This window comes from Poecilia latipinna, unplaced genomic scaffold (genome assembly GCF_001443285.1).
Source record: "Poecilia latipinna isolate Pla-1442-1.1 unplaced genomic scaffold, P_latipinna-1.0 Scaffold577, whole genome shotgun sequence".
NCBI lineage: Eukaryota > Metazoa > Chordata > Actinopteri > Cyprinodontiformes > Poeciliidae > Poecilia > Poecilia latipinna.
The window spans coordinates 315,739-329,705 of record NW_015113193.1 but is presented as its reverse complement, the minus strand read 5'-3'; the positions used below and the strand labels follow the sequence as shown (position 1 = coordinate 329,705).

At 44.2% G+C, this 13,967-nt stretch overlaps 2 protein-coding genes and 1 long non-coding RNA gene across 5 annotated transcripts in view; 2 read left to right on the top strand and 1 right to left on the bottom strand.

The window, feature by feature from the left end:
* The window catches only part of ferry3 (FERRY endosomal RAB5 effector complex subunit 3), an 18,201-nt gene extending 9,422 nt beyond the window's left edge, over positions 1-8,779 (top strand). For both annotated transcript variants that reach the window (XM_015042116.1, XM_015042117.1), the window contains exons 10-14: positions 634-702; positions 775-977; positions 4,525-4,582; positions 5,240-5,307; positions 7,774-8,779. In XM_015042116.1, coding sequence (XP_014897602.1) covers positions 634-702; positions 775-977; positions 4,525-4,582; positions 5,240-5,307; positions 7,774-7,866 — 491 coding nt within the window. In that variant the 3' untranslated portion in view covers positions 7,867-8,779. The remainder of the gene's footprint in view (positions 1-633; positions 703-774; positions 978-4,524; positions 4,583-5,239; positions 5,308-7,773) is intronic.
* Positions 1,979-2,913, bottom strand: LOC106953391 (uncharacterized). The gene is made up of 2 exons (XR_001426193.1): positions 2,525-2,913; positions 1,979-2,193 (listed from the first exon to the last, which is right to left on the bottom strand). It is a non-coding gene; the product is annotated as an uncharacterized LOC106953391 (long non-coding RNA).
* Positions 8,780-11,420: 2,641 nt separating the features above from the next.
* The window catches only part of LOC106953388 (solute carrier family 45 member 3), a 32,724-nt gene continuing 30,177 nt past the window's right edge, over positions 11,421-13,967 (top strand). Inside the window, exon 1 of one of the 2 annotated variants that reach the window (XM_015042113.1) lies at positions 11,421-11,552. The gene's annotated coding sequence lies outside the window, so the exon portion shown is untranslated. Of the gene's footprint in view, positions 11,603-13,967 lie in introns of both variants that reach the window. The other variant, XM_015042115.1, reaches the window with a different exon arrangement.

Below are 13,967 nucleotides of genomic sequence, written 5' to 3'. Positions count from 1 at the left end.
AGGCTCCTGCAATCGGCCCCCAGCAGAGAAGGGAAAAGTTATGTGGCCCTCACAGGAAGAGGTTTGGGGACCCCTGGTCTAAACTGTGTTCTAACTGAGCTGCTTACATTTTTATTTAAAGAATTACATTTTTAAAATTATTTCTTAAGATGTTCATTCAAATTAAGTTCAGGGTCTGTCATTATTTCATCACATTCTGATTCTGATGCACCAGAAACACGAATGAGGCTCCGGCTCTGTAAAGAAACAAGTGTGATTTGTCCTGTTAACATTTTCAATGCGTTGAAATCTCTGATTAATCGAAATGAGCGACTTGAAGTCCTGGCTCTAGTCTCTTTATGTTTTTCAGCTGACTGGGCTGAAGGATTTTGTAAATAATAAACTAAAAGTCCTTCTTGTTTTATCTTAGTGGTGTAACTGTGAACTCCTGACGCGTTTAGCATCTTCTCTGCCGGGTGGTTTCTCCTCAGAGTTTGTCGTTTAGTTCTCTGCTGCGCAGCATTTGAATGGAAAGAGGAAGAACGGAAACAGGAACATTTTTTCTCCTCTGGATCCTTCCAGAGATGCTCGTTGCTCCAAGTTCTGCATCAGTTGGATGATTTATTGCTCAGTTTTGTTTCTGTTTTTCTACAGAAAATCAGAAGAATGGAGGAGATGATAAGAGCAAAACAGCTGAAAGAAATCCCTCAAATATTCTCCCAGGTATGGATGTTGAGCACGTGGAGAAGCTCAGTTTGAGTCGGTTCTTCTGAATCGCTCCGTGTTTTCCTTCAGGTGAGTTCTACATCTCCAGACACTCCAACCTGTCGGAGGTCCACGTCGTCTTCCACCTGTGTGTGGACGACAACCTGCGGTCAGGAAGCATCACGGCCCGCGACCCGGCCATCATGGGCCTGAGGAACATCCTGAAGGTCTGCTGCACGCACGACGTCACCACCGTCACTGTGCCGCTGCTGCTGGTCCACGACATGTCCGAGGTACCGACCGCCCCGGTCCAGGTCCGGGGCCACACACACAGGAAGCAGCAACCTGACCAGGTCACTGATTGGCTGGTTCAGCTCTGCTCCCGCTCTGACCAGCATCATGGCCTTAACGTGAGCAGCAGCAGTGCATCCTATAGGCTGAGGTTATTCTGGGATGCATTCACTGTGACCTCTGACCTCTGTTATTTCCTCACTAGTCCAGATCTACTCACTTTAAATGGATTTACCACATTATTTCACTTTAATGTTAATTAATTAGAATAACTCTATAGAGCTATAAACACACAATCTGCTTACTGCTGATTTTTAAACTGTTTTATTCACATTTATTTTCTGTTTTATGAACTTTTTGTGTTTTATTTCTGTTATTGCAGTTTTTAGAAACATCTATATGACTAAACCTGAACATGACATCAGGCACAAAGGAAACTAATTTACTGTAAATACGTGAAGAAAATCCAAGTGGATGCTGATTAAAGCCAGGTGTGCGTTAGTGTCAGGTACATGACGTCACCTTGCCAAAGGTGAGGCTGTGAATGATGATTCAGATCATAAACATTTAACTGCGACTCTTTGTTGCTCCGGTAATGAGCTCATATTTGCAGTTTCCAGAGGTTGTTTCAGACAAAGCCAGTCATGAGTCACAACAGCAGCGACGCATTTAACCCATTTACAGAGAACAGGAAGGACAGGAAACGGGTTCACCGCCATCGCTGAGTTATCAGCGTGATCGTTATGTCAGCTGCTTGTCACAGCAGCAAGACACACCGAGCAGAACGCATCAGAACCGGTGCTTTGGGTTTTCAGAACCACAAACATTTCAGCTTTTCTCAGCAGTTACAAATATGATATTTGGGAAGTGTTTTGAGTCGGTTTCAATTCATTTACTGTCAGATTCAATCAATCCTGACAAAGAAAAATATTTTATTCCATTTCTCAGGCCTTTGTTTTGGTTTGGATGAGTTTCTGCTTCCTGCAAATAAAATCAAATGAAATAGAAGAACAGAAACGGCCTTTACTGTCTCACAGAGGGACATTCAGGTTACAGCAGCATCAGGTAAACAGATTGACAATAACAACGGCAAAAATCATCCACTGTACAAGATTATAACATAGAAAACATTAGAATAGAAATATTATACTTATGATCTAAAGCAGCAGTGCTCAAGTCGTCCAGAGCGACGGTCCTGCTTCCTGCTGCAGCGTCTGGCTACTGGGTCTGACCAGAACCCACCGGGTCGAACCCACCGGGTCTGACCAGAACCCGCCCGGTCTGACCAGAACCCACCGGGTCAAACCCACCAGGTCGAACCCAGAACCCACCCGGTCTGACCAGAACCCACCGGGTCTGACCAGAACCCACCGGGTCTGACCAGAACCCACCCGGTCTGACAAGAACCCACCCGGTCTGACCAGAACCCACCGGGTCGAACCCACCGGGTCTGACCAGAACCCACCCGGTCTGACCAGAACCCACCGGGTCTGACCAGAACCCACCGGGTCGAACCCACCCGGTCTGACCAGAACCCACCGGGTCGAACCCACCGGGTCTGACCAGAACCCACCCGGTCCGGCCGAGCATCCAAACATTACAGGACGGAGCTCTGCTCTCCTAAAGGACGTGCAGCTCAGCAGGATGACTTTTAAAAAAATTACAAAATTTGCATTGAACTTTTACAAAAGACATTTCTACCATATAAGTGCAGAAAGTCAAAAACAGTAGAAATGTTAATAAAAATGAGTAGAAAACAGTGGAAGATGTAAAAATACCAACAGAGATGAAAACAGTTATTGATTGGAGCAGTAATAACTGTATGTGTAATATTAGATCAATAAAAAGTGTTAGTACTGCGGTTTGTTTTCCTCTGGTTTCATCAGAACCAGATTCTAATTTACTGACTTTCTGTGGTGCCAATGCAGCAAATCATCAAACTTATTTCACCTCTTTGTTCCACAAACTCAAAGATAAAAATAAATATGCATCAAAATGAAAGATAAGAAAACCCAGATTTGCTTTCTTGTCCTCTGACATGTTAACGGCAAGATTTTCTGCTGCTGAATTTCCAGATTTTCCAGAAGCTTCAGAAGGCGAGTCGTTAGTAAGCGGCGCGCTGCGAGCCGCTGCAGGTCAGACGGGTTTCAGATGGATTTGCTCTGATGACGTGTTTAATCAGGCGGCTGCACCGAAACGCCGCTGCAGAAGACGATCAGAGAGGAAGCAGCATGAGCTGCAGCTGAAAACGCTGACTCTGCAAGTTAAATTTAGTCTGCTACATTTAGAATATGATTGAAACCAACATATTTAGTTTCTCTAAAGAGATTTGAAGCTTTATGAAAGTGAGGAAGAGCTCAGCGCACGACATTGGACTGCTCTTTATTCACTTATTTTAATTAAATTATAACAGTTTGTAAATAATCTGGTATTTTTAATCTCTTCTTGCAGGAAATTAATTATCAACCTCATGACATGAAGTAAGCTAGCTTCATGTTGACCATGGCGCTAAAACTGAATGAGTTTATGTTCATGTTCATAGTTCATCAGCTGTTGAAAACAGTCCCAGAATGAATCAGTTCTGGTCTTTTTATGAAATGGTATTTCATAAAACAAAGGTCAGGTCATCAGGTGTCTGTTAGCATTGTGATGATGTCATCAGTCTCTTTCTCACCTGGGCTGGACTTTAGTTTGACTGACCTGTCACCTTGAATCAGGATGGAAGATTTGCTGATTTATGGTTTTATAATAATTTTAATTTCCAGGTTGGCGTTCCTCTTTCGTAAACTACTGATTCATGCTGAAAACATCGGCAGATAAAATCACACTTTAAAGAAAATAATCTTAAATCTTCATTTGGACGCTCTCCTTCTGCAATGTTTAGACTTTAAGCCAGACTTAATTTTTCTGTTTTTAAATCCGAGTCTCTGCCAGCAGCAGGTTTTGCAGAGGAACTCCAGAACCGCCTTCAGTTTACAGACTGACATTTGGAGTTACACTCTAGAACCGATCCACATTAAATGGAGGGAGCGGGTCAGAGGTCCCGCGGCTCCCGGAAGCTGGAGCCTCTGTTTTCACTGCAGTTTTTCTTCTGCCGGCTCCTTGGGGGCTCCTCCTGCTGTAGGAGGGATCCGACTGGTTAGTGCAGCCCGGTTCTGGAGTCCGTTCAGAGGAAGTCGGACCGCAGCGCAGACAGAACCGCCGGCTGATTATTTTTAGATGTTTTTGTCTTTGGATGTGAGGAAAGCAGAGAAACTATTTCTAGAGACGAAGGTCCGGCTGCTGTTCAGAGGGCAGACTCAGACGGGTCAGCTGCTGCTTCATCATCATCATCATCTGTTTGAAGCTCTCAGGATCCACTTTGTGTTCAGCGCACAGAAAAGTTCATTTATTCAGGATTCAGTTCAAAACTGGAACTTTCGCTGAAGTTGTTTTGTAACTATGAAATGTAATCAGATCACTGCCTTGGTTTAGTCACACTCTCCTCTTCCTCTGCTCTTCCTCTTCCTCTCCTCTGCTCTTCCTCTCGTCTTCTTCTCCTCCCTGCAGGAGATGACCATCCCCTGGTGCCTGAAGAGAGCAGAGTTGGTCTTCAAATGTGTCAAAGGTAACCGTGACCTTTGACCCCTGCCTGTACCAGTAGTGCCCCCTGCTGTCTGGTGGAGGAATGACAGGATTATGAAAAATGCACTTTTTTATTTTCCATCATGTTTTCATGCATTTCCCTGCAGTGTTGCTTTCATTCTGTCATGTTTTAGAAATCCTTTAATCGCATCTGTTAAACGCCTGGTTGGACCTAGCCCCGCCTTCAAGCGCAGCTCCTCCCCCACTCAGCTCCTTCAGACTAGCCAGCAGCAATTAGCAAACAGCTGCTGAGCTCCTTATAGGAGCTGTTGCTCAGAGCAGCGCTGGTAAAAACATTAAAGGGTTAAAGAAGAGCCATGTTGGGATGACTTCCTGGAAGCGGAGCTTCAGAAAGAGCAGGAGCTTCTTAAAGAGACAGAGACCCAATTTCAAGATGTTAAAATTATGAAGTCACATTTCTGAAACATTTAAATGAGATACAAAAAGCAAAATAAATCAATTTGTTGTTAGGTTGTTCATGCATCTTCACCAGGTGTGTCGCCAAATATGAAGATATGAATACATTTTCCCCTGAATTGTTGCGTAACCCTGCAGGCTGCAGTGCATGCTGGGTATGTTCCAGATGTTTCATCATGTTTGAAGGTAAACCTAATCTTCTGTTCTTGTTTTCTGCTTCCAGGTTTTATGATGGAAATGGCTTCGTGGGACGGAGGGATCTCCCGCACTGTTCAGTTCCTGGTGCCAAAGGTGAGGTCAGGCGGCTGTTTGCTGTCTCCATGGCAACCTGACTGAGCGCTGCATTTACAGTCACTCAGCCAGGTTCCTCCTCATGTCGCTGCAGCCAGGAGCTGCTGGGTATTTTTAGGTGACCTTTGACCTTTGGTTCCATGTTTAACCAGCTGACCTGCGATTTATCTGCTTCAGGGCAAAGGTCGCAGCTGCTGATAGATGAGCTTTAATGTTCTTTCTTCCCAAACTCTCATTCATCTGCATTTTAGATTGAAATGATTTATTTTCATCAGTTTGGTGCATCAGTGTCAGAAAAACAACATGGAGTTCTTATTTTATTTCAAACTTTATCCAACATTTTAATCCCAATGGCTTTAATATGTTACAATTTTAAGTGGAAATGTGTCACAATTTGGTTTATTTATCTAAACCATCAAACGCAGGATGACATAACTGTTAATGTCACAAGATAATTTAGATTAATTCAGTTTGTTTACAGCAACATTCACACCACTTCACTTCGTTCCAGACCTTTTCCAGATCTTAACTTCATCTCTGATGCCTCATTCTGACGATGTGGGCCAGGTTTAATTTGGCAAATGGATTCAAAATAGAAAACTAAGAAAAGACACGTGCATAAGTATTCCCACCCTTTGCCATGAAGAGCTGATCTGTTTCCACTGATCCCAGTGAGACGTTTCTCCAGACCAAACGGAGTCGAGCTGATTGGACTTAACCTGTCTCTGAGGTCAGGGGTCAAACATGAAGCCAGTGAGCTGAATGTCAGGCGTCATGGATCAACAAGGTGTGAATACTTGGATTAGTCGGCTGTGGCGTGTTTGAGCTCCGCCGCCCGTCAAACAGCAACGTTGATCTGATGCGATCAGATTAGCTCCCCTGTTAGCCAGCTGGAGCAGCTAGCCTGCAGTTAGCTCACACTTAGCCACACGGCAGCAATCGGTTTTAAGAATGAGTAAATATTTAAACTAGGTGTAAATGATAATAATTACTGTTGATGTCAGAGTCTTAACTCGGTGACTGAAAACCAAAAATGTGTTTTGACCTGCTGACTTCAGAGACGCTGCTGCAGCTGGTCCTTTTCATCACCAGGCTGCCCAAGTTACTGCCTGTTCAAAATACACTGAAGCGTCACACCGCATGATAATCATGCTGCAGCGCAGATTAAATATATTTGGAAGTATTTGTTCTGAATTTATTTTAACCTCAATATTTAGAGTAGTTTTATTTACTCTGGAAAATAATAAAATATTTCTGCGTTATTTGGAAAATAATCTATTTCTGGAGGCTCACTTGTGCAGGACAGTTGCTCCATCAAAATGCAGATGCAACATCTTTGGTACTGTAATTTCAAGACTACAAGCTGCTGCTTTCTTATTTCCAACACTGCGTTGTGGCTGATTGTCGGGTTTGAGAAGCTGGACTGCAGCGTGACGAAGAGGAGGGACGAGGTCCAGAGGAAGACCCGAGAGAGATGGAGAGTCTCACCCCGACAAGCCTCATCATCTGGCCACACAAAACCACACACAGATACATATGGAAAGCCAACAGTGCCACAAAACACCACTTTGACCCCGTGTCTGAATAAATGTCATTTTTGGTGTTTTGATGAAATTTTCTCTATTTCATGGCATTTTGAGTCAAACTGCCTGCGACAGACTGGCGACCTGTCCAGGTGACCCTGACTCTCGTCCGAAACATTTGCTGGAGAGGCAGCAGCAGCCCTCCCAACCCAGCAAGAACAAGGGCGCAAGAAAATGGATGGAGTCAGAGTGCGATTTTTGAGACTTTTTTTAAATTGAACCATGACAAAAATGGCACTTTTGGCTTTCCATAAACAGGTCATGCAAGTGTAATGCACCTGGCTCACAGAACGGCACATCTAACTCACTCAAGGCCAACACACACACACACACACACCTGTCTGCATTCTAAATGATGCAGCAGAAAAACAGGAGCGACCTTTAGGAGCGACCTTTCCGGTTCCATGCTGCTTTCTGACATCAGTAGTCTGGGAGTTCGTCTTATTATTCTCTGTATTTTCAGAGCAACATTTGAATATATTTTCCTATAAATCTGCATTTTTCTATCAGCAGGCGACACTCAGACAGTCTGAATTATTTTACAGCAGAAGATGCTGGACTGCTTTCTGATTGGCTGCCTGCCAGAGAGCTTCAGCTGATTTAGGAGGAAGAGGAGGAGGAAGAGGAAGCTGAGTGTGTGACCAGCTCTGCTTCAGTCCTGGATTACAGATCGGTGTTTACTGGGATGAAGGAAAGCTGCAAGTGTGATGAGAACAAACTGACTGAAAGGTCAAAGTGTTGAGGTCCCAAAGGTCAAAGTGTTGAGGTCCTAAAGGTCAAAGTGTTGAGGTCCTAAAGGTCAAAGTGTTGAGGTCCTAAAGGTCAAAGTGTTGAGGTCCTAAAGGTCGCCTCTGACCGGCCGCCATCTTTCTTTGTGTTGCAGAGCATTTCAGAGGAGATGTTCTACCAGCTGAGCAACATGCTGCCTCAGATCTTCCGTGTCTCTTCCACTCTGACGCTCACCTCAAAGCACTGATGAGGAAAACCTTTCCCGATGAGCCCAGGTCACGACCCGATGAGCCCAGGTCACGACCCGATGAGCCCAGGTCAGCGGAGAGCCTGGTCAGACTCTCATCCATCCAGATTTCTGGAGATGAAGCAGAAAACCTCGAAGCTTTGAAACGGAAATGAATGAAAATGTTTTTCTGCCTGATGGGTCGCTGACGGTCCACCCAGACAACGTCAGAACCAGAACATCCTCGGTCCTGACCCAGTTCTGGTTCTGAGGTCAGACGTTTGGTGAATAAATCCTTCTGGAGAACATTTGGTTCCTCCACAGTTCCTCCTGCTGGTTCAACAGAAACCTGCAGAACCAGACCCGGGTCTGGACTGCAGATGTTCTGGTTGTGATCCGCTTTCATCTCTTCCAGCTTCTGGAAAGACAAGTTTTGTGGATGAACTGATCGTTTTTTCCATCAGTTTATTTGAGCTTCCTGGATTCATCTCATTCTGGCTGCTGATCTGAAAGGAATGCAGCCAGTTCTACTGGGGATAAACACGAATTGGGACGCTCCCCAGCAAGACGTCTGCCTTACTAAAGCAAATGATTTCATATCTTCACCTTCCTAAAATCATGGGCCGAGTCATTTTTATCCAAAATTACATTTGCAAAATATGATTTGGTTCGTTATTTTAGGAAGAAAGGGGAAATATTCAACGATTCAGATGTTCCTTCCCTCCAACAGTAGGTGGCGCTGTTCCTAAATACAGAGGAGGAACAAACTGGAGACCACATACACACACACACACTCACACTCCACTTTCATAATCTGAACAAGCATCGATCCACCTGGGATTATTTTCCTGCTTCTGCCCTCAGTGAGTCCATAAGGATATTTACTGTATTTCTAATTAATGTTTTATTGATAATAATAAAGTCAGAGAGCTCAGCTGTGTGTTCTTCATGGATACAGGGAAACTGGATGATGGTGGTTTCTGGTTCTGATTGGACCCGTTCAGCCTTTCTGCTGATAATGAAGATGATTTATCAATATTCTGCTGAAGTTATGATCCACATGAGGTCGCTAAACCCCAGCTGAGTTCAGGCCTAATTAAAGATGGCAGCCAGGCCATAAACAATATGGCTGACAGAGTGATGGCATTTTGCAGGTTTGTTTCCAGGAGGATCCATGAGTGGCTCACAGCGGCGAAACACGGAGCCGCCAGGAACTGCAGAGTTTCTCAATATTCAAACATTTTCTCACCCGGCTGAGAAAGATCCACGTCCTGTATGACCAGGACAAAATCAACACGAAGCAACCATTTCCTGTTTGATAAAACCATTTCCTGTTTGATAAAACCTGGCTCTGTTTCACCGTGGAGACGGGAGTGAAACACTAAATCGCTCCAGGCTCTGGTGTGACTTGGCTCTGTCCTGTTTAGTCATGTTTCTTTAAGAAGCCACTGATGAAGTCCCTGCTGCTCACACCGGTTCTGGTTCTGCTCACACCGGTTCTGGTTCTGCTCACACCGGTTCTGGTTCTGCTCACACCGGTTCTGGTTCTGCTCTCACCGGTTCTGGTTCTGCTCACACCGGCTTTGGTCCAGGTTTGCTTCTGTTAAACTGAGTTGTTTCCTTCCACTGTCGCCACATGCTTTCTCAGGAGGCGCGGCTCCAAGGTTACAGGAAGGTCCTGTGTTTGTGTTGCTGCCTGGTTCTTCATGAAACACAGAACTTCACTTCTTTATTTTTATCTGCTACTTCCAATAAGAATCATTTCTGCGGTTTACTCTCTGGATGTAACCAAACATTAGCTATGATTTAATCTTCCATTTCATTGCCGCCTTTTATTATTTCGGTACATTATTTTTTTTTCCATTTTTCAGTATTTCAGTTTTGTTTAGTTTACTGTCACTTTTTTAAGTCACACATTAACTTTTCCTCCCAATATTTCTTCTTTGCATTTTCTCCACTCCTTTGCATTTATTTACAGATAATTTTTCTCATGTTCTCTTTTCTTTTTCCTTCTCTTTACAAGCTAAAATGAAAAAGTTGGGAGGAGATCCAGAGTCAGCTTTTGTGACCACAAGTGGGAAGGAAAGCCTGCAGAGTTGGCCAGCGTTGACCGCTAGGAGAGCAGCTGACCCTGAATCTCCTCCCAGTTTTTATTTCAGCTCTTAAAAAGATTCAGAGGGAAAAAGAACTAAGAAATCTGTAAATGCAAAGGAGAAAACAGAAGTGGAGAAAATGCAAAGAGGGAATATTTGGAGGAAAATAAGTCAAAGTATGATTTTTAAAAAGTAGCAGAAATTACTATTATTAAAGGGAAAATATGAGAAAAGAGAAAAAATAAAAAGGAAGCTAATATAGTGTGAGAACTCAGTAGCGCCTCCTCTGGCTGCAGGTCTGAACATCTTCAGCTCTGCCAGATGGATCGAAAACATTGAGAACATCAGCTTTCAAGTGTTTCCCAAGATTTTCAGTTGGATTCAGATCTGGCCTTTGACTAGGCCATTCTAATTCCTGGATCAGCTCTGATCTACACATATCTCTGAGTCTTCAGGCTGGTTGTTCAGCTGGAAGGTGAACTTTGACCCCAGACTCAGCTCCTCTGCTGGTTTTCCTCTAGGATCATCCTGATTAGCTCCGTCCATTTCCCCACCACCTCCCACCTGCTTCCCACAGCATGATGCTGCCACCTCTGTGTTGTCAGTGGGTATGGTATGTTTGGGTGATGAGCAGTGCTAGTTTTCTGCTTTGGTAACATCACTGAGTTTTATTTGGAGTTAAAATACAAACATCACACCATATTTTAATTTCACTTTTCAACTTTGGATGTAAAATTAATTAGCTTTAAAGTCAAGATTAGAATTAAGTCTTAATTTTGAGCTTCAAAGTTTTATTTAGAACATACAAAAACCATAACATTAAGATCAAAAGTCATAATTAGGAGTTTCAAAGTAAACTTGACTGCAATCTTTGAGGATGAAAACTCACACTCTGACTTTTAAAATCACAATTATGAGAAAAGTCATAATTTGACATTCAAAGTCATGATATTGAGCCATAAAATTATGACTAGTCAAAATGTCAACTTTCAAAGTGTCCATTTTGGGATGCTATGTCATGCTTTGACTTCCGAAGGCAGATTTAACAGACAGAAACCCATAATTTAACTTTCAAAGTTATAATTATAAATTTAAATCTTATAACATATCGGGCTCCTTTTTTAATTATTTGATTTCTAAAAATCTGCCTGGTTGTACTGGATTATGTTAAAGCATGAGTAAACCAGGTCCTGGTGGTATTTACTTGTTTGCATTCATTCCTGTAATTTTCTATCAGCTTTTTGTTACCACTTCCGGTTGGGGCCACATTTTTTTGGCTTACAAAAGAAAAGCTTGTTGACGGCAGTTGTGAGATCATTTAACATTTACTGCAGTGCCTCTTGTTTAATGTGAAAGTTGATGTTTCTTACATATATGTAGAATCACGGAGGCATCTGCTTAACAGTTTGTTTATTAATCAGTGAATAAAGCGTCGTTTCATTTACGTGGCTTTATTTTGAAAAACCTCGCCGGATGTCGCTTTCCGCAGCAACAGTAGCTTGACGGCTGTTGTCACAGCTGGGCAGTTGGCTCGCTGGAAGTTGAGCAACAGCCGTCTGGAGCGAGCGAGTCGCGGCGTGGATTTCCAGAAGCCCCGCAGAGTCCACGGAGAAGGTTCGTCTCCGGAAAATCCATCACCACGGTTCAGAATCCCATCTGTGAAGGTACCGGTCTCATTTAAACCCCGGGCTGCTCGTTGTTCGGTACTTTTCGTTAGTGTTGAAACTTGTTCATTGAGTCTTTTTCCAACCATCCGCCGCCTTCTAACCGCAGGCTACAGATTCATCATTTAACCCATATATGGTCGCTCAGTGCCGTCTTTCTCCTTTAAACCCGGTTCGGTGGTTCGGCTGAGACCCACAGTAGACGTGTGGGATAGCGGTGGAGCCTGCGGCTAAAAGGTGTCCGGTTAGCCCGCTTCCAGCCGCCGCAGCGTGGTGCTTTCTGGAAGTTTGTCCGCTCGGCGGTGCCGAACACCGGGCTCCGTGCTCGCTGACGCGCCTGTTAGTGCCATGATGGCAGAAAGTGATCCGAACCGGAGCCGAGGAAAGGTTCTTGTCCGTGTGGAGGGTCGCCGTAGCCCTCTGTTTGACACATGGAGGTCTGGGGGTCGTGGTGAGGAGACCCCCGTGGAAAGTTACAAACTCCTCAGGGCTGAAAGTGCCGCTGTTTCGATGAACAGACCCACCATCCTGCTGGTACTGAACCGAACCGGCACAACATTTATGATTGTTGGAGTATTTTACCAGAAAAAAAAGCAAGTGTGAAACTTTTAATTGAGCAGGTTTGAAGGAGATCAGTGAGACTTTTAGTCCGTGTGACTCATCCCTTATTACCGTGAAATGTTCCGCAAACGATCTTTGATTGGTAATTAGAAATAATATCAGTTAATTAACTTACAATAATGCCTTTATTGGGCCAAAGAGACATCAGAATATTCAATTTAAATCTAATTTGGTATGTTGAATAGATATTAAGCTCAAACGTCCAGAGGAAGTTGATGAATCAAAGTCACTGATTCATTCTACTGACAGAGGAAAACCTATCATGCAATGATCGGCTTTTAATTGTTTTGTTTTTTGTGAAATTAACACAAAAATTACTAGTATTTTCTTAACCCCAAGATGATTTAAATATTTAACATTATTTAATGAGTGTTTTTTTTAAGTTCATTAAGAAAATCAGCCAGAAAGTTTCTTTTTGATTCTTTTTTCAGATAAAACATTATAGATGATTTGTTATTAATATCCGCTGGAGGCAGAGTCTGGGTGAGGCTGGGCCGCATAAAGGATTCCACAAAAAACATTTAAAAGATATCCCCAAATGTCATCAACATTTAATTATTTCTCCAACACATGAACTGCAGTCTGTGGATTGACAAAGACATGATGAGGGTGTGACAAAATGTACTTTATTCCACTTGGCGTCGCTCCGGTTCTACGTTTCATAGAAGTCTTTAGCCAGCTAGCAACGTATGGAGAACGTCTCGACGCGTGACGTCATCACCGCGTCTACTTGTCAAACAGGCGGTGGATGACGCAGCCCGGTAGCAGTCTCCTTTCTCTGCGTTTGATCCTGGCATTAATGGTAGAAAGAACCGGAATGGCGACTGCAAGGAAGGGAAACTGGTACCGGACGGGTCCATCATCTGCCGCACTATTGTTACAAGCGTAGTGTGCATGAAGTCAGTGTAGCTTAGCCTAGCACCGAATGTCAGCCATCACAAGGAACGGCGGGCGGGACTAACTTCAGAGGCCCGCTCACCCTGTGGGCCCCTAATATTATACTTTCATATCGGGGTGGGGCCACCAGACATCGTCCTACGGGCCGCAGTTGGCCCGCGGGCCGCGAGAATGAGACCTCTGGTGTAACTGGAGCTCCAGATTCACTGCAGCTGCTGCCCGTTTCCTCATTCTGTTGGAGCTCAGAAGGTCAGAAGGTCATCTCAGGATTTTCAATGTAAACTCAAAGAAACCCGTCGCTGAAGGCAGAGATTCAAACACTGAGATCGTCTGCCGAAAACAGAGGAGAGATTCTCCTGTCTGCCACCACCTCCACTGGGTCAACAGGACACCCCAGGACAGAGCTGGATTTCCTGAGGATCTTGTTCAGTCTCTTCCTGTCAGCAGTGGAGATGCTGCTGCCCCAACAGACCACTCCATAAAAGATGGCTGATGCCACCACAGCATCAAAAAAGGTCCTGAGAAGAGCCCCCCGCATACCGAAGGACCCGAGTGTCCTCAGGAGATGTAGTCTGCTCAGTCCTTTCTTGTAGAGGGCAGCTGTGTGGTCAGTCCAGTCCAGCTTGTTGTTAAGGTGAACACCCAGGTACCTGTAGGACCTCACGATCTCAATGTCCGTTCCCTGAATGTTCACTGGTACAGAACAGAGTGTTTGGACCTGGGGAAGTCCACCACGAGTTCTTTTGTTTTTGCTGTGTTGATCTGCAGACAGTTCCTCTGGCACCATTCCACAAAGTTCTGAGTCAGTTCTCTGTACTCCTCATCGTCATCGTCCTTGATGAGACCG